At 35.3% G+C, this 24,185-nt stretch overlaps 1 protein-coding gene across 2 annotated transcripts; it reads right to left on the reverse strand.

Moving 5' to 3' along the window:
* Nucleotides 1–9,743: 9,743 nt before the first annotated feature.
* LOC133782945 (uncharacterized) lies at nt 9,744–13,599 on the reverse strand. 2 transcript variants are annotated; one of them, XM_062222427.1, is made up of 7 exons: nt 13,493–13,599; nt 12,979–13,144; nt 12,111–12,202; nt 11,669–11,830; nt 11,485–11,560; nt 10,785–10,911; nt 9,744–10,088 (listed from the first exon to the last, which is right to left on the reverse strand). In XM_062222427.1, the coding sequence occupies exons 4-7, from the start codon at nt 11,780–11,782 to the stop codon at nt 9,890–9,892; spliced, it is 516 nt and encodes a 171-aa protein (XP_062078411.1). In that variant the 5' UTR covers nt 11,783–11,830; nt 12,111–12,202; nt 12,979–13,144; nt 13,493–13,599; the 3' UTR covers nt 9,744–9,889. The 2 variants fall into 2 exon arrangements, with proteins under 2 accessions (XP_062078411.1, XP_062078410.1); XM_062222426.1 differs by lacking the exon at nt 13,493–13,599 and adding an exon at nt 13,367–13,483.
* Nucleotides 13,600–24,185: the final 10,586 nt, after the last annotated feature.

Below are 24,185 nucleotides of genomic sequence, written 5' to 3' on the forward strand. Positions count from 1 at the left end.
CCTAACTTAGAACTTGATTGAAAAAACTCATCAAAATCCAAAATTCAATCTTCAAACCCTCTCACATGCAAACTCTAAACTTCCTACAAAAAAAAAAGAATTGACATAAAGAAATTGAAGTTTAGATCCTTACCTCTGAGATATTTTCACTCTTGAGTTAATCCCCAAGTTCAACAAGTCTAATTGTGCAATTCTTTGGCCTAGAATTTCCCCAGAATTCAACAACTTCCAAGCTTCAAGAAGAGGGAGAGAGAACCGTGAGATAGAGAGGGAGAGTTGAAGTCTTATACTTCCTTTTGAGTGTTTCTAAAGTCTCAGCTAGGACTCAACTTAACATTTATGCCAAAAAGTTCAAAATGCCCTTACAACTAATTTAAATCCTCTAGTGACCCCAAGGGCAATTCCGTCAATTTCCACTTCTCGTAAATCCTCGAGTGTTCCTCTAAATCCCCAACTACCTCAAAATAATAACCATTTAATCTCCCATTACCCAATAAACCCCGGTAATTTACTAAATTACCAAAATACCCCTAGGCTCACCCTGAGGCGGGTATTTAACCCCATTGTGACTTTTCTGCTAACTTGCTCACCAGGATCGCCTCGCGTCGAGTAACCCAAATATATCCACATAATAATGTGGTCTCAATCACACACACATATTTACAATTATACCCTTAACGGGTCAAATTACTGAAATGTCCTTCTTATAAGAAATAGGCACACACACATATTTAATATTTCTAAACATGCAAGTATAATTATTTATAATATAATTCACATAATGAAAATCTCATAATACATTAGCACACAATTAAAACAGTTATTGCCACCCGGCCCCCTAATCCAGGCACTAAGCCATATTAGGGAATTTGAGATGTTACACCAATGGAGTAGCAATTGGAGCTACAAGAGCCACTAGGGTTGGAGGCACAGCCGCCAGGGATGAGAGCACCACGGCCGATGCCTCTGGAGTGTCTATTTGAGAGGGGCCCGTCTATTAGGAATGAGTTTCCTAATATGCAGCGGAATAGTGATGGGTTGGCCAAGTATACAACAAAAATTTTGTAACATATTTAAACTACTTTTAAATATGCGGACCCATTAATATACATACATTAATCATAAACAAGAAAAGAATAAAGAACATACCTCTTGATGCCTATCAAGTGTCCTTGTTATCTTTTCGTAAAATAAATGATCTTCCTATCCAAGCTGCTCCCGGGTACTCACACCAAGATCTTCCACAACGTTCTCTACACCTCAAGAAGTGTGTGGGTACTTAGAGAATAAAGGATGGTATATTTCTGATTCAACTTAATGTACTCAACACATGAGATCAAGAGGATAGACATGAGATTGGTTATGTATCTTTTTCAGGGAGAGATGGAAAGTATCGTTCTTTTCTTAGAACGAATAAATTCAGTATATTGTTATTTTCTCATAAGTCTAACTTAAATAGAAAATATTTACATTTAAAAAAAATATATGTAACCAATTACATTTTATCTTTTAATTAATTAATTATCTTATTAATGAAAATATCAAAACAAACTTTTTTTCACAATTATTTAATTATTTATTCAAACTACCTTATCAAATAAAATCCAACAACCTGATAATTAATTCAAATTTGAATATATTATCTTTTTAACTAATTATCACATATAATTAATTGTTTGAATAAATATTAATCTTTTAAATTCAAATCCAATTTGAACTTATCAGTTTATTATCTCCCACTAAAATAAAGATATTTAATTAATTAAAACCAATTTTAATTAAACATCAATTTCGAAAATTTGATATTTATTTTATAATTTCGAAAATTATACAATAGTTAATTATTAATTAATTTTGATAATTACAACTATTTTGTAATTAATTAATTAATCACTATTATCACATAATTGCATATTTGGCCCGAAGAATAAATTTCTTCTTAAATATGATTTTTACCATTTTACCATTTATATCAACTCTTACCTTGAATAGTGTTGATAGAGCTGTTGTGGGGACCTATGGACCTATAATTCCAAGCTTCAATAAATTTGTGATTATTAATTAAATTCTTTAATTAAAAAATCTTAATTTATTAGTCTCATGATTACTCCACTATAATATGAGACTGCACACTTGTAATTATAGACATCTCATTTACTGAGTATTTTATAACAATAAAGCGTCTATTGATATAATCATTACATACAAATTAACCCTCTAATAATGGTTCATAATTAACCGGGAATAAAATTACCGTTTTACCTTTTTAATTATATCATGTTTCCTTAAGTACCATTGACTTTACTAGTGAATGTTAATTCATAACTAAATTATGAATTTGAGCTCAATAACCTTTCAGTCCCAAAAGTCAACCCTTAAGAGAACCATTATTCAATCTCTTACGAGAAGATATAGTCCTTATCTGTATACTATGTCCCCAACCATTTACATTAATGAGTTCCCAAAACAAAAGTTTCTAGCCTGATCATTCTGACAAACCCTAACGAGTGAATCGAAGAACTCATATACAAAAACAAGAGTTCATAGTAACTTCAGAATTAAGATCTATTTGTATATGATCATCAGTTGATATATTTAATTAATACTTCGAAACGGTATTTAGCTAAGTATTAATAAACATATCTGGTCCAGTTCTATATATTCTCTAATATATAAAGCACCTCTACTAAAGTGTTCTACTACACTAGTAATCCGGATCTAGATCACATGTATTCATAATACTAGTGGACCATACTTGCAGTAATTATTCTAAAGATTCCATAACTTTATTTCACTGCGAACTATTCAAGTTCATTTATCTCAAACACAATCCTCCCGTACCAATACGTGGTTGAGATTACATATATGAACTTATGAATTTTTCTGATATTTACTTAATATTATCACAGAATAATATAGTCCATAAAATATATGCATAACAAATTCAATTTATTTATTTATTTCTTAAAACAATGTCTACTACATATGCTTTCAGGGTACAATTCCCAACACCGTCACCCTCTAGTGCTTCTTCCTGACCAAGTTGGACAAGCCCATGCTTTATGCACAAAGAAACAAATAAGGTTAGCCTTTGGGGGGAAAAGAAATGAAAGAATCTGTAAAGACAAGAAGTCTCCTCGGGAGCCCCACCACGATAAGGCTCCTCTGGGATAAGAACAGAGTGGGAAAACTCATGGATGAGTCCCTTCTCCTGTATCGCATTGGTGTTGTATTGGCAAAACTGTATCGCGTGCATGGACATCACCTCGTCTAGAGGCACAAACCCTTGGGGTTGTTTCCTCCTCTTCAAATGGTGGATAAAAGTGTCGATAAAGTCTTGATAGTCTTGGTACTCCTCATCAGTCCAAGGACGCCTAAATATTTGCCCACACTCGATGAGTGATGGCAAGAATAAGGAGCGGTCAGGACTAGTTCCCTCCCCTACGTGATGGGCGTAGTAAACAACGATTGAGGATTTACCTTGAGGCACGAAGGATGATTTGATCCCAGCCTCGAGCTCTGCCTCGATCTCCTTGTCCTCTCTCACCTCAATGGCGACTTGGATCGTGAGTTTGTTCTCTGTGCGCTCCTGCGAAGACGTTGTTCGTACTCGTATTGAGCCTTCGCCGCAATATACTCCGTGTGGAGCCTCGCCTCGTAAAGTGACTTCTTCAATCCATGGAAGCTGGTGAGAACCACGAGCCTTATTCTTTGCCCCTCCCGAAGTAGGCCATACTGCCAAAGATGAGCCTCTATGACAAGGAAGCTGAGGCTCTCTTCCTCGAGGAGGGCATTAATTTTCTTGAACCTTTCTTTGTAAGCATCAACAGATAAGACTAAGGAGCAACCACGAGCGGAGGCCTAATAAAATAAATGACCCGAGGAATAACACTTACCAACCCTGGTAAAGTCCAGGAGAAGAGTCGGGTTGGTCCGCGTAGCGAAGCCACTTGCCCAGAAGAAGTGGTCCTTGTAGTCCCTCGCGTGGTTATCATTGCCGCTCGGGGCCTTGTACTTTATCCCTGGGTATGTATACTTCATCAAAGTATAGTACCCGTCCCACTCATCCTTCTTCAGGCATGGTCGAAAGTTGTAGATATACAATATCTCAGCTGGAGATGGAACGGACCAATTCTTCCTCTTTTGCATAACAAATAGCCTGGTCAGCACTCAATATCCATTCAAGGATAGTTGGAATGGAGCTATGCCGACAAACTTCAAAAAGTCGACATAGTACTGGTGCAATGGAAAAGCTGCACCAGCTTGGAGATGAGATGCGCTCCAGGCCCTAAGGTCGTGGACACTCTCATGTGCTTTCTCACCCTCCCGAGGAAGACGCACCCACATGTCACTAGTGTCTACCCCGTGGTGGGTTATAATCCTATCCAGATGTCCCTAGTGTTTGAGCTTGATGGGCGTCACCTCCGCCTTGAATCATGCAGCGGTATAGGTTTCGTTTGATGGCAGCAAATCCATGTTCGCCTCTTCTCCCCCACCGGGGGGTGATCTTCCCTTACCACGAGAGCCTGACTACTATCCACTGCTCGCCTTCCCCTCTCAGGAAATCTTCCCACCTCTCAGCCTATCTCTATTATCTCAGAGTCGAACGTGTAGAATGCCTGCTGTTGTAGTTTTCGAAGCTCCTCGAACATCTGAAACAAGAAACCAAGAAATTAGTGTCATGACCCGAAGAAAGATACGCCAAAAACAAGAACCCCTAAGACTACTGCTCGGGAAAGGGATAAGGAAGAAAACTTCTAAGGGATTCAAGTGTCCTCGGGGCCAAAGGATGGACACCATAGTACACTACCCGAATCTATGAACATCGATGGAATCTGGGAATCTCCCAGATTTTGGTAGAGTGTCCAGAAATGCTAAAAGTCATATGCAGGGCGCAATGGGACATTTTGACTACTTTTAACGTCAAAATGTGCCCAGAAAGGCCTAAAAGAGGTCAAAGTGACCTCTAAATGCCAGAAATTCAAAATCTTAGGCATGCACCTAAGACCCTCAACAAAATTCAAAAATAAACTCAGAGTTGAACAAGAAATGGAGAAGTAAAAACTTACTCGAAATGAAGCACTTGTATGTGCTGAAGTGAGTCTGGAATTTAAAAAAAAAAAATTTCGTTTGACCAGAAGTGAGATGATTCTCGCCAACCGTCCAGAGCATCGAGAACTCGGAAAATGGATGAGAGGGTTTGAAGGTTCAGGGGTTTTGAATTTCGAATGCTAAAAGTTATTTCTCAGAGGCAGTTCTCGAGTTTTATACTCGAACAACTTGGGGTGGAAGCAACTCCACCTCGACCGTTGATTACCTACGACATAGGCACTTGAGACTAATCCAACGGTCATAATCCAAGAGGCGTGGAAAGTGATCATTAGCATTGAAAAAGGATGTCTCGTGTATGGGGCGAAAAGACACCTAGGGTACGAATTAGACGTTTTGGGTCGTGGAGTGAACTCCTCATTAATGGCACAGATTGATGGGCCCAATAATAGGGAGACGACACGTGGAAGTACCTTTTCAAGAGTGTGACTTCAGGGAGAGCCCAAGCGTCTCCCCTTGAAGACCTTTCGAATTACTCCTCTCAGTCTAAGTCTCCACTGTCTGAAGACAAGTAAAGACTTGTCTGTGTTTTCATCAGAGGACACGTGGTAGTCATTAGAGGAGGAATTGAGCTCCTAGAGCACTAGTGAGGTTTTTTACAATGATCTAGCCAGACACGGATGTCTCCGAGTGAGGCCACACCCCGAGGTCTGTCCTCGAGGTGCGAATGTCTCCAAGCGAGGCCACGTCTCATGACCCGTTTCCAAGGTGTGGATGTCTCCAAGTAAGGTCATGCCCTGAGGACCATTCAAGTGGTCCTCTCACTTTCTTCATTCGCCAATCCCCTAGGTCTAGGATTCTTGTCCTCTGACCTGGAGTAGTTGTCAGATGTCAATCGCTGCAGTTGTGGCCTACCAGAAGATCATCTGACAACTTTTGGTGAGCCTCGAGTAGTGGTGTCGAGATCGTACATTCGACAATCAGCATTTCCCTCAACGCCGCTTGACATGGGCAAACGTGCGTCGTATCCTGACACAGTCAGATGCATGTTCCCTGTAAGGTTGGTAGGCAGCTTTCTGCAAATGGGCCCTGTGCAATATGTATGGGCCCATGGTCTTTATTAGTACATCCCTATATAATTAATTAATAGTTTACTCCTCAAATAATGGAGAATGTTGTACTAATTATCCATTAAGGGCATTAATGACCCAGACCTCTATAAATAGGGCTGGGGTATCTCCTTGTAAATTTCAGATTTTTGGCTAGTTAAGCATTGTAAACCCAGAACAATATATACGTTGCCTGAGACTTCATTGAAGCTTGCTCAAACAAGCTTCAAACTTAATACAAAAGACTCGTGGACTAGGGCTCTTTCATAACCTGAACTACGTAAAATTTTTGTGTTATTTTCTTCTAATTTCTGTCAAGTTCTTAGATTAGGTTGATAGCGAAAAAGACAGTAAAAAAATATGATATTATTTATAAAGATTTTGTCATTTATACACAGCAGTGTTATAATGTGATATCAAGAATAGTAAAATCTAAAACTTAAATAACTATTAGTCTATAAGTTTATTTATTTTTTTCCTTTTTGCAAATTAGGTGATATTTTTTGGACAATTACAATTGGTTAATCTTATAATTGTTTTGCTAACAAGATGATATCAAATGGGTATAGATGATTGCTTGATTACATTATTTGAATAGATCTATGATATGCACTATAATACAAGTTATCAAACTAAAAGTATAAATTAATACTAATTAAACAAGCACCATGAAAGGAGAAGCACCCCAACCCCATAAGGGCCTGGAATAATGTAGCATTGGGAATCTGTTCCCCGATTGCCCAATTGTTAAGTTTTCAGAAAATTCTAATAATTATATAAATATATATATATATATAGAGAGAGAGAGAGAGAGAGAGAGAGAGAGATTCCTTCATAGTCGAAAATCTAGAGTTTCATCATTTGTGATGACTCAATATTCATCATATTCTCTCAAGTGGGTTTGAGAGGTTTAGACAAATTAATGGCAACACATGGAAATTGCATGCTAACCTCATCATCATGTACTCTTTTTTTTTACTCAAAACTATAGAATACATACATAATGAATACACATCACTCTCTCTCTATGTAATGTGTATGTATGAAATCTGGTAGGGCACAGGCCTTTATCACAATCATTAAGGACATGTTTCTTTATTGTTAGCAGGAGTGGCACTACATTTTTATATGTCTATCATGATCTTACAACTTACAAGCAATAATTTTATATAGTATATATGCATGTTCAATGTTCCTTAACCATGGTTTAAATAGATTACTACTAGTACTATATTATCATACTAGGTATGTCTTATATATTGTTAAAATATTACTCTCCTCAATAATCATTATAAGACCATTAAAAAAAGGGAAATCTACAAAAATGCACTAAAAGTTAAAAAAAATCTAAAAAATACGGTACATTACAAAAATACGGAATTTTTGGATAAAAACGCGGAATGGCAAAATTATAAATACGGAGTGGCAAAATCATAAATAAAAGCTGTAAAATACAATTTCTTGTGATCAACGTTTACAAACTAGTAAATATATGTTACGAACTTGTAAATATCTGTTACGTGTTTGTAAATAATATTTACAAAATCAGTTATAGAATTGTAGATTTTTTTTTTTTTTGTAGATAAAACTTACAAACAAATTCGTAACTAAAATTTTTATTTTTGTAACAATAGTTTACAAGTCTAGTTTTACAACTAAGAAAGATATTTTTGTAACTAATATTTACGAAAATATTTTATAGTTAAGAAATCATAAACAAAATATACATAAAATTATTATACTTTTTCATATTGTTACAATATTGTACCAAAAAATTACATGAACCATCATATTTATGCTATACAACTTAAAAATATAAATTTAAGATATTCATTATTTATAAAACACTTTATTAAATATAGTGGTGAAATACAATATTTTTTTAAAAACAAGTTTTACATTTTTGTAACAACAATTTACAAAACTAATTTCACAACTAAAAAATTTATTTTTGTAACTCACATTTACATAAATATTTATAAATTTATTTAACATGATTATTACAAAGATTTACAAAACTAATTTTTTAACTTTAAATATATTTTTGTAACAAAACTTGAAACTTGGATTAGATTATGATTTTGGTTTAACATTGAGTGTTGAGACTTGACTAACTATGATTTAAAAAATATATATAATATTTTTATAAAGAATAATAATATTGTGATTATATTTAACTATATATTATAACATATAGTTATTAATATTAATTTTAATTAACAGCATATTGTAATTTGTATATATATTTATTTATTTTTTGAGTAATTGTATAAATATTAACTTTAATATTAATAAATATATTTATTTTAAATAAAAATAAATTAATCTACTTTATTTTATTGAAGGTGGTAACTATAATTATTATTACTTTTATTATTATATTAATTGATAGGCTTAAATTCTTATTAAAAATTAAGACAAAAAAATAAAACAAAGGTAAATATATATATATATATATACACAAGTGGGTGGGAAGAGCTGCATTTTTGTAATTTATAGGTAGAGAGAGGCGTATTTTTGTAATTTATTAAAGATATCGTATAAAACAAATTTTTTTTTATATTACCGTAGGATACATAATTATCCCTTAAAAAAATTGATGTGCTAGCAACTATCTATGTTTAGTGTCTTGAAAGATTAATCATGGAGTTATTTAATGAAAATACAATTGAGATGTCATTCAATAAATTTTAAAATTACCAAATCATAATTTCAATGTTTACAATTATACATTGTAAAAGTAAGTGGAGTAAAGAATTTTAAATTCATAATACATATCATAAAATACACGTCATTTTGACACTACTAGTAATACTTTATAATCCATCCCATTTCCATAACATGATCTATAACTCATAAAGTTCAAAATGTATACCTTTAAATTAACAGAACTTCAATTTGGTCTTTAGAAAACAAGCTTAAGCATCAAGCAAAGAAACCCCTCAATTTTCCCACTGACAAATTGAAGAAAGAATTCAATAAGATATCTTTCTTTGACTGCATCGCCTATTCCTCCTCTAACCATCATAATCCATTGCATGGAAAAAATTTCCACAACCCACTTTAAATCTTTGGTAGGGTGGCACTAAGAAACTAGATTTGAGTTTTAAATCAATTTTAGCCAAGAAATATTGTAACCCACATATTTAGTCAAAAGCTTTATCATTGCTTTAGTATTAAATAGATGAAATATATCAAGAAAAGATTTTTTTTTTTTAAGTATTTCATCCATCGGCTGCAATGTGAACATATTCTCAGCTTTTGATAAACACACACATATATGCTTAAAAACTCACACATATGACTCTTTAAAATTTGTTCTAATTAGCACGTTTCTCATTCACATACTAACATCTAGAATATGAGAATTAGTATTGTCATACTTTTGAAACTTATCTCCTAATCTAATCCTAAAATATTTGAGAGACTCGAACCACAGACCTTGTAAGGACAAATGATACCTCTTTTATGATTATCATAACAAAAGAAACAAGTGCATCTGAATCATTCTGTGGCTGTGAGTTGCTGGAATATATAGTAGAATCAAATGGAAGACAGTAGACCAAAGTATATAAAAAAATAAAATAAATAAAAGGTGCATTTCAGCACGTTTTCTGATTCAAAAATTTGAGATTATATTGCTGTTTTAGAATTCTAACACTGAAATCAAAGATACACATTAAAATTGCTGTCATCTCACTAATTCTAATTCAAGGGCACCGAGGCAATTGTCAAGAATCGGATTCTGAACCTGAATCAGATTCCTGGTGCAATTCAAACGGTCTATTTCTGTTTGTATTGGCTTCAAGTGGAGGTAGTCCATCGTTCTCATCACCGCTCGATTCAAGATCATTATCTTCTTGTTGGGAAGTCTCTCCCTCTCGACTTCCATTAGAATCATCCAAAACTGTTGCTTTGAAGACTTCTGGCCTGCATTGAGTGGCAGAAGCAAAAGCAAGGAACAAAACATTAATATGAAATGGCATTAGAAAAGGGATATGAAAAGCTTAATGGAAATTTGCTACTATGACTGCTTATTTAATCAGATTACTCTCTACTTTTATATCAGTGAGTGGTACAACAAGGACAGCCCATCGGTAGATTAAAATACAATTTTGAAACAGTTTGATTCAATAAGTCCATGTTTACTGATCAAGAAGAGTGGTAACTGGTACAAAAAAATTAGTAAATAAAAATAAATAGCACCATCTTCAAGAAGAGATAGTATGTTTCTTAAGTTCAGATTTTTCCATACCCAGCAGGGGGCATTAAGCTTGAAAAATTCCTACTATTATTTACCACACAAAAGGGTCGTATTCTCCAATTTAAAAGTCAGCATCAAAAGCTGAAGACAGGAACACTACCTTGAAGCCAGTCTATCAGTGATATGTTAATACAAAATAGATAATGAGAAGAAACCATATTCCATTCAATGTGACTATGCAGACCTTAGTATGTCAAGTTCAGATTTTGACTAGGGGTTGCAAACAATCAATAGCTACAGAGCATTATTTTTGTTGAACAGAAAAATTGCTAGAGGGAGGCCAACTAAATTATGTTAACAAAACAAACGAAACAAAAAATAATGATCATTCGCAACACTGCACGTGCAAAGAGAAAACATACCATTCCGGTGACTTCCGAAGAGCACGCACTTGTTCATAGAAGAGAACTTTAGAAACAATACATGTCACCTTGCTGCCTGATTCAAGAGCCTTCACCTTCCCACTGTCATCAACCACAACAAAACTACCTGTATTTTGAAAACTTTTAGTTGATATTGTATTTTAGTGCTTTATAGCAACTCATGGAAAAATCAACCAATTTCGAAAGACCATAAATAATACAAAATCGTGAATCATTCCAAGCCCAATTTCAACTACCTTCCAGTTTTCTACTTGTAATAATAATTATTATTAGTATAGTAAACAGAGATGCATTACTACTTTTGATAACAGTAAAAAGACATTACCAGCAATACCGAGATGAAAAGAAGAAAACATTGTTCCAAAAACTCATAAACCGAAGTTACCCAACCATGTAATTAAAAAACCCCCAAAAGCAAATTAAATGTTGTACCTAATAGATAAGCATTTTTGTTACTCTCTAAGAGGACTGTTAAGGCACTCCCTCACAAAAAACCTTAAAACCTACCAAGCCTGGAAGAACCACCGCTTAGTCTCTTTCTCTCCCTGACACAATGTTTGTATGAGAGAGACTGAATTTTGGCTTACAATTTACTCAATTACATAAGGTATTTCAACACATAAAAGGAAATTTTCTTTGAAACTATTCTCAAGAACTGAAAACACACACACACACACACCTTGCTTTATCCACATGCTCTTTTGAAACTTAGCTGGAAATAGGGCCAATGATTTCTTGCCTTGTGAATCCAGTACCTGCAATTGCCACAGTCAAATCAAGATGATGTTTCTGCAGGATCACATACATACCACAAGTAGAAGCTAAGAGAGTAAAAGCCATGCTATTAGAAGTTACAAGAATACCTCAATGAGATTAGAACCTCTAAGGGACAACACTTGCATTATGGCATGGCCATCTTCAAGATTTAAGCTCACTTCTTCAGTATCCCTTTTCAAATTCTTCCTTCCTCCTTTCATGCTTGCTTGCTCTACGTGTTTTTTGCTTGCATACAAATTCACAATAATCTACGTGCACACACAAAATAGATATATAAGTATAACTCAAGTTATTATACTAAAACAATAATTAGTCTTGATTCACCTATACCTAAATTGTATTGGACTATTAGTTGTAATTTGGAATTTTATACCCCTTATTCTTCTTAATTATCAATTAAAATCTAATTCTTACCATAGTATTAAACTAAAAGAAACATAAAATTTTCCTATCTCCTATAACCTGTCAACAATAACCTGGTAAACTCAGCAGAAAAAAATAAAAGAAACATTCATAGTAAGACTGTACCAGAGTGGGACACGTGGCTCACGGCAACTCTGTCAACAATTGTAATGATAAGAGAGTCCAAAAATTGAATGCGACAGAGGCAGAGGTGAGAACTGGAAAAAGTGAACAAAATGATTAGCAATCAAGTGCTAAGTTTAGAAATAATAATAATCCCACCGTAAGTGCCTCTAACTCATGCAGCAAAGAAGAATCTGTTAAAGTCATGGTCTACAGTCATAAACATGGCTTCTCTGGTTTTGCAGCCAAGTTTACTAACACTAAAGCACAAACAATTTCAGGTATTATTTTTCACCGTAAAAACGCACACACACGTGCACTGTTAGGAGAAGAAACACAACACAGGACCACTCATACCTTATAAAACTTACCAAAAACAAACAAACTATACACTTCAAGAGATTTTATAAGCCATGCCACGGTAAACTTATCAAAAGAATAAACATCTCCAATTCAAAGATTGGCATAATAAGAACATTGTCATGAACATCATCAGGCACTTTCAGGTATGTGATTTACACTTTGATGTAAATTGGAAAATCATATTTAAAATATAATATATATATATATATCAGAGACATATATATATATATATATCGACATAAATATGTTACTGCCCATCATCACTGAGGAATTTCTTCGAACAGTTGGCGTGCAAGTTTAGCCATGAACTTTTGATTAAACATAACAACACTAAGAAACAGACCTAGCAAGTATAAACCCCATTAGAATCAAATATACAAATAAATTATTATTTGGGATATAGTGGCACAACAAAACAAATTAAGTTTCTACACAGCTTCAAACAATGCCCAAATCAAATCTCTAATGGAAAACGCAAAAATCAATTCCCAAATCAGAATATGGTTACCAGATTTCGTCGGCGGCACGACGGGAGACCAGTGCCCCAACGAATCTCGACTAGCGGCAGCGGCTTCTGTTCCACGAGTCGAACCCAGCAATCGGCGGCGGCACCTTCTACTCCACGACGCGAACCCAGCAAGGAACGAGCGACTGACGAAGAGGACAGTGGTCTTCTGCAGATTTTTTTTTTATGTTACTTTTTCTAAAAAAAAAATATTAATTGTATTTATATATATACATATTTGTGGCAATAAAATCAATTATCATTTAAAAAAATTTATAATTTCATACATCCTATAATTCTGTATCAGTATAGACAAACAAGTTATTCATGAAGTGAAAGACTATGCCCAACTAATTTACAATGATGAACATGAATCTAAGTATGCTCTTACAAAGAAAATTGTACAACCAACTTGAAGATCTCTAAACAAAAGTTAAAATGTCTTGTGCAACAAATTGCAAAAAAAATGTCAAATAGATAATTGTGAACTAGCGCCGCTATTAAAGACATATCCTACCTTTACAAATCCGCGCATCTCAATATCCAATAAGATTTATGAATCTCTTTCAATAAATCTACAAAACAGATGAATAAGTATATTTTAAAAAATATATAATAATAATAATAAACACTGTACAATTAAGTCTAATCAATTACAATTAAAATGAAATACCATAAAAATATTTTTATGAGATAGAAAAAACTAAACTTATAAATTAGAAATAAATAAGAAGAGAAAAAAAAACTTATCTTTGTATAGTTACCTCAATGAAAAAGTCTAATAACTAAAATTGAAAATTACAAAATTGTCAAAATTTCTAGTGACTTACAATAATAATTTACTATAACAAAACTTATAATAACAAATAACTTAGAATAACAACAAGAACTATAATAATAATAATAATAAATAAATTGTCAAAATAATAATAAAAAAAATTGACTGACCTAAATAAAATAAATATCTCAAAATATTATATCATAATATTAAATTTAAGATAATTATTGTATAAAAATATAAATAGACCTAAAAATAATAATTCCAAATATTGAAATAAGACAACCACTACAATTGTTTATTAAATTATATCAAGCTTTAAAGTAATAAAATAAAAATAATAATATTTCTAACTTCCCTAATAATAAGTAGTTAAAAACTTAAAAGAAAGTAATTGTTAATAATTATCTCAATATGTAACGGTTAAAAGAAATTAAAAACTAAAAACATACATTATCGTGAGAAGCACTTGTTAAAAAAACGGGAAATTACTGATTAAGAGGGTGATTGGTTTATGATTTAAAAACAAAATATTTGAATTGTTAATTTTGTTTGAAAATGCTGTTTTAAAAATTATATTTTAACATTTAAAATATTTGAGTAGTTTGTAGTTTTGCAATTAAAATGGAGGTGGTCCTATTTGTTTTAGGCATTTGTAGAAAACAATATTTTATCATTTTTCACTTCTACGTGTAAAAACTATCTCATTTTCAAAAATTAGTTTTGAGTTTGTTTTAGAAAATCACATACCAATCAAATATCATGTGGACCATTTATATTATAAGTATTCAAAAACTTAAAATATTATTTGAATTCTCAACCAATCGTATTTTTCCGTTGAAGCCATGGTGGGATCTTTCAGCAAGTCTGCATTTGACAATACCAGAAGAAAAAAAAAACAGGGCAATTTCATTGAAAATTGGACACCTTGTTGTGATTCCTCTGGTGATGAAACAGATCATTTGACAAAGTAAAAAATCAATGTGATGAGATCTATCTAATGTCAGCATGTGAATCTTACGTACTCAATAAAAGACCATTATTTTTTTATTTCAAAAAAATAAATAAAAGACCATTATTAGTATAAAGATAATTATATAAACTACAAAAAATTTAATGCACTCAAGTAACATGAAGAAATAATAATCTTCAACACGTAATTCAAAATTAAGTCACTATAACTGCATATATGAAAAATCTTAAATCATAATTCTATAAATCATTTGCTAAATTAAAGAAGAAGATAGACATAAGAGTAGAAGCACTAATCCGAAGTCATTGTTAAAGATGATACAGAGAAAGTTGTGATCTTCCATGAAATCAGTTTCTCTCTATGTATTTCTCTGTGATGGAAAATGAAAGAATACGAGTCGTTCTGTTTCTTGGGGACCACAAGTGTATATATTAATTGATAATAATATCAGTTTTGGATATTCATAATTTGGTCGCTCATTAAATTACAAATATGAATTATAGTTTCTACACATTTATTCCATGACATATTCATACCCCATGATACTTATACCATAATTGGTCACTTTATTTTGTATCAAACTTTATAATAGCATAATACATTAATACATATGTGTCCATAATAAGATTTTAATCCAACAATCTCTCACTTGGGCAACATATGTTTCCTTATAAATGTAGAACTTTATGAGCTCAAAATTTGATATTAAAAAAAAGGTATTCTTTAACAATCTCGTCCATCAACCATATCTATATAGGATCAAAGCAGTTTTTATCATATTGATCATGATTAAATCCATCAATGGTCACATATACATATATAGTCAAATGACATAGATCAATCATGGATGCGTAGCATGGAAATTACATGCAATGTGGACCAAGCATGCCTATTTCCAACCTATCCTCCTTAAACTTAAATGAGGTCAGAATCAAACATGACAAAACAGAGTGAATAAATAGAATACTTCATTCTGATTAGAATATAACCAAATACATAAATGTCTCAAACTAACATAAAGCAAATAAAATATATAAACTCCCACTAAATCATGATATCCTCAAATAGTACAACACCCATATGAGCAGTGTGCTCATGAAAGACCTTGGGTGGTAATCCATTTGTGAGCGGATCCGCTATCATGGAATTTGTCACAATGTGCTATGTGGATATCTGTCTACTCTGCACTCTTTTTTTCATAACTAGGAACTTTATGTCAATATGTGTGACGCCCCTTAGGTAGGATATGTCTGTCACATACTCGTAATACCAGGGTTTACGAGTATGTTAAGCACTTGACTAAAATTAAATATAATGATACTATGAAATACAGAAAATTTTAAAACTTTTATATAATCTTATTAATGATTACTATTACACATATGAATACTTTAAATTTAATACGAAAAACCCTAAATCATTATTGCATTGCTGCTACTAAGTCTGTGCTCCACAAGTTTCCCAACATCTAAGGCCACACCTAGAAAAAGGTTGAAAAATAACATAATGAGCTAACACTAAGTAAGTAAATCTCATACATACACATACACATAAATGTCGTGAGTTTTAAGTGCATAATATACTCATATGATGACTTATAATACTTATGCATTTCATTTATTGATTATGCACTTTCAAACTTTACTTTTATGATTTTTCTTTTACTTTCACATTTTTATGGGCCCATTATCTTTTGTGCACACTGTTCGATTTAGCCAATGCATGTGGGGCTTGTTACACATATAAGATAAAATCTCATGGGCTCTCCTCCGACTAACCATCGTCGCAGCCGGGCTCATCATATTACTCATTTCATTGTTGTCATAGCTATCATACTTATTACACATATAAATGGAGAAAGATGGGAACATGGCAAACATATATGAATGGTCAACTCTGACCTAGCCCACATTAGTGGGCAACCACTATAAGCCTTATAGACCTCCATCTTCTTTACTAAACTTACTTAATTGCTTCATCGAAACAGTGGCACCCTTTTTAACATCTTATTATCACTCTGCTTAAGCCTTGTTGTCATTAGAATGTTTAACTTTACATAAGACTTTTCAAGACATTTCATAACATTTCCCATATTCTTATGCATGGTCTTATATCACATAATAACGTATCACATAACTGTACATTTCATGCATACATGCTGATGCTGAAATGCCAATGTTTGTGTTCATAATTCATGTTTGATGGTATTCAATCAAGGCATTGTATCACTTCTCATATAACTCAAAACATCTTTAGTCATAATATATGAAGCTTTGTGTAGCATCCCAAATTTGTTAATAAGGCTTAGGGCCTTGATTAGCGTTCTTGGAGGGCAATAATTGACTTATTTTGTTAATATGTGAATTTGATAAATATGTGATTAAAAATTCATGTATAGGTGAATTAAATATGCATGTGGGTCCCATTTGATTGCTAGGGGCATATTTGTAATTTTAGCCCGTTGAGGGCATAAATGCAATATTTATGTATATTGTGATTGATACCACGTGTAAGTGGTGATATAATTGTGTTGCACGATCTGAGACAGTCATAGGGAGCAATTTAGATGGAAAGTCACAACGGGGTCAAATACCCGGCTCAGGAGGAGCCTAGGGGTATTTTGGGTATATAATATGGGTTTTGGATTTATTAAGTATCGGTTAGTAATTTAGTAATGATTTGAGTATGCTGGGATTAACGGGAATTTTTAGGTATTCTCGAGGACTTAGCAGGACTTGGGTGAAATGACGGAATTTCCCTTGAGGTTAGTATAAGAATTTTATTAGGGGAAAGGGCAAAATGGTAATTTGGCCTTAGGAGAAGATAACCTTGGCTGAGGAGAGGTCATTCACATTTTTTTTTTACACTTAGGCTTATTCATGAGTTTTCTGTTGGAAGTCTAGAGAGAACCAAACTAGAAGGAAGGTGAAGAAGAGTTAATCTTCTTTAGGGTCAATGAAGGGATTCAAGGCTGAAGTTGGGGCAACTAGAGTCAAGCATAGGCCAAGAATAATTCAGAGGTAAGGCTTCATCTCTGGTTTTGAGTCTCCTTGCATGTTTTGAGAGTTTGGGTTGAGTGTTGAAAATTGGATTTGTGGCTTAGTGATTGTGAGGTTCAGCTTAGGAATCAAGGGATTTAAGCTTGGAGTTGGACTTGGAGGTAGCTCAAGGTCAAGATTCTGCTTAATGTAAGGATTCCACGCATCTCTGAAGTTTATTTGCTGGTGTGGTTTAAGTTTTCTGAAGGGTGGTTTAAGTTTTATAAAGTGTGGTTTAAGTTTTGTAAAGTTTTAAACCACTAGGTGATTCTTGGGTTTGATTGTGTGTTTGGGCTTGTTGTTGTTGTTTCTGAGTTTCCATACTGTTTATTTGAGGTTTTAGGTCGAATTGGGACTTGGGTGTACCTTGGTATTGATTTAGAAGAGTTTTGGCTCAGGAAAAATGTTGGGAAATACCCAGTTTTCTGGGTTCGCGTATGAGTGTCGCGGTCCTATTCTTCTGTGCCGCGGTGCTAGGTTGAATCAGGATAGGGGAAGCTTGCTGGGAGTCGCAGCCCCTATAGGGCTGTGCCGCGGCGCTAGGCCAATTTCAGGAGATGGGAATTTGTGTTTTTAGGGTTTTGGCTCAGGGGGCTCAGGGGACGCTTTCACTACCTTGTGTGGGGAAACAGGAGGTCCCGAGAGCACGGGATTGGTTCTGGGGGATGATTATGAATTGGTTAGTAAAGTGTTATGTATGTGTTGTGACTAGGTTTTCAGCGAGGCTCGGGTTAGGGGACTGTGCTCAGGATTTCGGTGCTCAAGAAGCTCGGGACACAGGTAAGAAAACTGTTGTACCCGTAGAGCAAGGCGAGGCCCCATAGTTGTGTTGCAGGACACAACCCTATATGATTGTGTGCAGGTCGTAGCCCATTGATTATGTTAATACATGTTTAAGTATTTGTTTAATTATGCTATGTGTGCATATATGTGAATGAACGACAAGAGCCGGGAATGGTGAAGGCCGAGAACGGCAAGGGCCGGGAACGGCGAAGGCCGAGAATGGCAAGGGTCCGGGAGCAGCGTTTAGCACGCGGAGTGCGAGTTCCCAGGGTGAGACCCTAAAGGATACCTGGGATATCCTCACGGTGCAGACTGCGAACCCAGGGCCTGGTAAAGCGCCTGGGACGGCATGGCCGTATGTGTTTAGCCTGTTGGCGGATTTGTTATATGTTGAATGATTGATATGCATATGTTATTTATTTGTGTGGAGTTTTCTTTCTGGGCTTCGACTCACGAGTGCTCTGTGGGCAGGTAAGGGCAAGGGGAAAGTTGACCAACCATGAGTACGGAGAGCGTGAAGCGACGCGTACATGTCTGGTCTGCCTGGCTGCCACGGCCAGGGGTAATTTTGGGAGATGTTTTGTACTAAATCTTATTTTGTCGTGTAGTCGACTTTAATCATATTTTGAGTTATAAATATTTATAAGCAATATTTTGGGATCTCGAATGTTAAACGCTTTATAATTTTCAAAGAATGACTACATTTTCAAATTGTGTGATTTTAATACAGTTTAGTTACACCTTTGACCTAAATTCTTGACTAACAAGTTAAATGCACATTTTAAACTCACTTAGTAACGGCTCTAAGGTAGTAGGGCGTTACACTTTGGGTTGGTGGCGTTGTTATACCTTAACGTAGAGCAATGGCTCAGGTCTAAGGTTTCCAGCCTAAAAACTTAAAGACTTCATATATCATTGTTGACGATGAAATCTCGTCATCGAAATTAGATCGGAAAACTCAAAGGTAAGTTAGGTGATGTTTAGATGAGAACTTAGAATGGACTTATGGAAGGATAAATGCAGATCAACAATGGAGTAAAAACTGTATATTGCTCAATAGCTTCAGCTTACAATGAATTTTCCAACCCCTTACCCTGAGGGTTCAAGGTCTATTTATAGTTGGGCTTTAATGGCCCCTTATACATGGTGGTCCCTTGGGACAAAATAGTACATGAGTACACTGTCGGGGTAGCAACACAGGTGGTAGTGGTGCTGGAAGAATGGTGGTCTGCTCTAGTACGTGTCAGGGGTCTGCAAAAGTACTCCTTCCTTGGTATCACATTATGCCTCCACTACTTGTCAGGTACGGACCTCACAAGTGTGCTGAGAGAGTCCTTACCATGTACCATTCTTGTACTGCCACTACCTGTATGGCGGGGACATCGTACTCGTACTCTGACTCCTCCAGGTTTGTAGGTACATTCTGTACTAGTGCGTGTTCCCTGCACCTAGTGGGTGTTTTCACCTTCTGAAGGTGCGCATGTTGATCTATCCCCTTTATGTCTATCTAAGCACCAGATTGCTTATTGACGGGAAAGGATATATATGGGAGGTAAACTTTGCTGGTTGGATAAAAGGGGTAAGGTGTGAGAGGTCCCGCGGGGTGCCCAGGCACGAGGCCAACCCGCAGGTGAGCTTGGGTGCGAAGCCTTCTCGCAGGGTCTTAGGCACGAGGCTATGGTGAGGTCATCCTTCGCGAGGCCTCTAAGGGCGCGGCTGGTGCGCAAGGCGAGGCATGAGACCCATGCCGCGAGGCTCTTGGTGTGTTGGCACGAGACGGGGCTCTTGGGCCCTTGGCACAAGACACATGGCCTCGCTATGTGAGGCTATGCAAAGAGTGTCTCACTTGGCGCGAGACGTGTTGGATGACGACCTCACGGGGCGCACCTGCTGGGCGCGACATGCTTGCGCGAGGCCCTCCTGGCCGAGGCACCAGGCGCACGAGATGTTGGCGCCGAGGCTCCAGGCGCGCGAGACGATGGCGCGAGGCCCTCCTGGCCGAGGCGCCAGGTGCGCAAGGCCATGCGCGCGGCTGCTAGGGGGTCGCAAGGTCATGTGCGTTGCTGCTAGGGGGTAGCAAGGCTATGCGCGCGGCTGCCAGGGGGTGTCACGAGGCCATGCATGCGGCTGCCCTCGACATACATGGCTTGGATGCCCCTTGCACATATGTAGGTGCATGCCTCAGGTGCCTTTGACAACTCTTACAGATGTGAGTGCATCTTGACCCATGTGCATGTCAGCCTCACACAGGCATGTTGGACCTCACTATGTGAGAGTCTTGTGCACCCATCCTCCTGCAATATTTACTTTGACCCCTTAGCTTAATGGGGCAAACCCTCACGGCTTATAACGTGTTTTCTCTTGAGACAATCTCCCGTATTCAAAAGGCCTACAGGCTCGAGTCCGATGGCGTGACTAAGTGACCTTTGGTGTTCCGAATAGGGACAAGAGATTTTTTTATGGTGGATTTTTGGTATCCACGATCATAACATGTAACAAAATCATGAACATAGAAGGTAATCAACATATTTTTCAACATGAGAACACATACCTGCACATAACTCATATCAAACTTAACCAATTAAGACAACTTTCACATATCACGAAATTCATCTGTTATATGTCATGCAATCCATTATGATATTCATACCACACATAACTTATATAACCATTCATCATATGCATCATCATCTCATACTTAGCTCATCAGACATATAGAATTAATATAGTCATGTATCTCACACTTAAGCACAAAATGTGAAATTTTCTTACCTTAGGTCCTTAACTTATTTTAAAACTGCTCACCAAGAGTCAATCAATCCAATCCATACAAATCTTATTCAATGTACATCATTTATTAAATTCTATCAAAATCATAAATATACACTATTGATAATGTATATTAACAATACCAGAAAATACATAAATGATAATAATAATTATTATCATTACAATACTAATAACTTTTCTACATCACTTCTATTATAACATTAATAACAAAACACCTCAATAACAATATGTCTGTGAATGTATATATTTTTAACATAAAATAATTTATTCAAATAATGATTTTATTAAAAGAAATCATATTTTTTTAACATAAAATTATAATTATCAATATAATAATAATATAAATATAAATATTACTATTACTATTACTATTACTATTAATTAGCCATAAAATCTCACATTAATAAAATAAATATAATTTCTACAAAATTCAATGTTATTACAAATATCAATAATTGTATGAAAATAATATTTTATATGATCTTAATATTCAAATATTAACCAAAATATTAATACACCATAATAATTGTTAAATAATAGTTTAACCATAAATCACACTTTACATATATAAAAAGTATATTCTTGATTTACCAAACAAAATAATAAAAATAAATTATTAAAATTTACTATTCATAATAATTTTCATATTTATATAAAATCAATAAAATGTCTCTTTCTACAATATACTAAGTGTCTATTATTTTGTTGAAAATTGGGCAGCACAAGGACTGGAAAATGGACAATCCCAAAATCAAAACTTGTATAAAAAATATATATAATCCCAAACAGTCAGTAAAATTATAGAAAGTATTCAGTGCATCAATAATATATAAACATATATTATAGGTACACATAATAACAATTACTCTAATCAATCACAATTAAATCACAATATAGTGTTCAAAGAAATTATACCATAATGATCGACGTTTCAAAATGAGTTAAATGATGATTTCTGAAGCTCAAAACGAACTTCGGAACCTCGAAACTAAGTTTTGACAGTCTGTCTACGGTGGATCGCAGTGGCTTGTGGTGGGCCCGCCACCCAATTATGGTAGAAGTAGGAATAATTTATTGGGTTTTGAAGCCCATAACACGAGGAACACTTTGGTGGTAACGAATCAGCTAACAGATGCTCGAGGTGGCCAGATCGCAACTTTGAAGTTGCGTGGTGGGAGAACTTAAATCGACTAGTTGAGGTGCTTAACTGGCGAGAGAGTTCTAGATTCCCACGTGGTCAATAGTTCGAAGGATTCTACGCATTTTGGTCAGTCGCGTGTTTATATGTGGCGGTCGAAAAGTGGTTGTTCGTCGTCGGCAACAGTAACACACAAAGAGGAAAACGAGAGAAAGAAAGAGGAAGAGAAGGAGAGAGAACGAAAATAATTTTTTTAGGAGAGAGAGAGAGTTACGGGAAAAATAAGGCTGAAGCCTTTTTAAAAAAATTACATTTGGACCCAAAATATTAAAATTATTTTCAAGTAAGCCCTTTAACAAAACTTTCTTAATTTTATAAAAATCCCAAATTAGAATTATATGGCACTTGGGTCCAATACTTGACTACTCAAATCTTTTTCTCTCTTTAATCTCGTTAATAACATAAAATCATGCTATAAACTAGGGTTGAACATTTAACCCGCAAAACTTGAAATCCCGACTAACCCGACCGACCCAAGCCCGCAAAACCCGATTTAGCCAAAATCCAAAAGTTTCGAGTTCACCCGAACTGATTCGAACACATTCGGGTTTGGGTTCGAATTTAATATTTTGGTGGTGTGTGGGTTCGGGTTTAACCCGAAATGTAATCCGAAAAAGGGCCCATAATTTATTTTTTCTATTTTCCCTAACCTAACTAAGCAGTAAGCCCTAACACCCTATACCTCTCTCTCTCTCATCTCGTGGCCTTCTCTTCCCCGACCCCAACCCCAACAGCGGCTAGCCAGCCATTGTACCTAACCTCAGCCGCCCTTCGACCCTCTATCTTTCTCTCTCTCTCTCTCTCTCTCTCTCTCTCTCTCATGACCTTCTCTTCTCTTCCTCGACCCCAACCCTAGCGGCAGCGGCTAGCCAGCCACCCCACCTCAGTTTCCTAGCCGCCCCTCCAACCTGAGCCAGCCCCTCAGCCTTGGCCCCTCTCCTCTCTGTCCATCTCCTCTCTCTCATCTCAACTCTCTTTGTCTCTCACGCCAAGCCCGTGAGGTGAGCCGCCCCTCCTTTCCTCACCTCTCACTCTTACACTCAGCTCTTTAATCTTTTGTTTTCTCTCACCTCTGGCTCTCTCTGTCTCTTACTCTCAAGCAAGTCGAACTCAGATAACACCACCACCACCACCACTGTCAACAGTGGCTCCGGCTCGGATTCAGGCAAGTATTCACTCTTAAACTAATATTAAATTTACATATATTATTGTTTGATATAAGAGTGAAGATTAATAGATTATGTTGATGGTTTTGAAAAAAAAATTGGTGTAAATATTAAATAATATAGAACATATGCAACCATTATGTTCAAATCAAGTAGACATATGCATATTATTATTTGTGTGTTTAAAAGGCATCGACTATAATAGTAGATCCTAAAAAAATTGTTTTTGATTTATTTAATCTATTTAATTATTTGTTATGTATATTATATATATGTCTGCGGCCATATGCTAAAAAATTTATGTTTATTTTTGTGAATTTACAAGTTGGTAGTGAGTTTGAGAAGAAGGTGAGTGCCGAGTGGTCGATAAATTTGAAGAGGTCACGACTCGCTTTTACTAAAAATCTTTAGGTAAATCATAATCTATTATCTTTCTTTTAGTGGATTCTAGGCTTGTGTGTGAATCTGTGATGCTCAATTGTAG

The sequence above is a fragment of the Humulus lupulus genome, chromosome 6 (genome assembly GCF_963169125.1).
Source record: "Humulus lupulus chromosome 6, drHumLupu1.1, whole genome shotgun sequence".
In the NCBI taxonomy this organism is placed as follows: domain Eukaryota; kingdom Viridiplantae; phylum Streptophyta; class Magnoliopsida; order Rosales; family Cannabaceae; genus Humulus; species Humulus lupulus.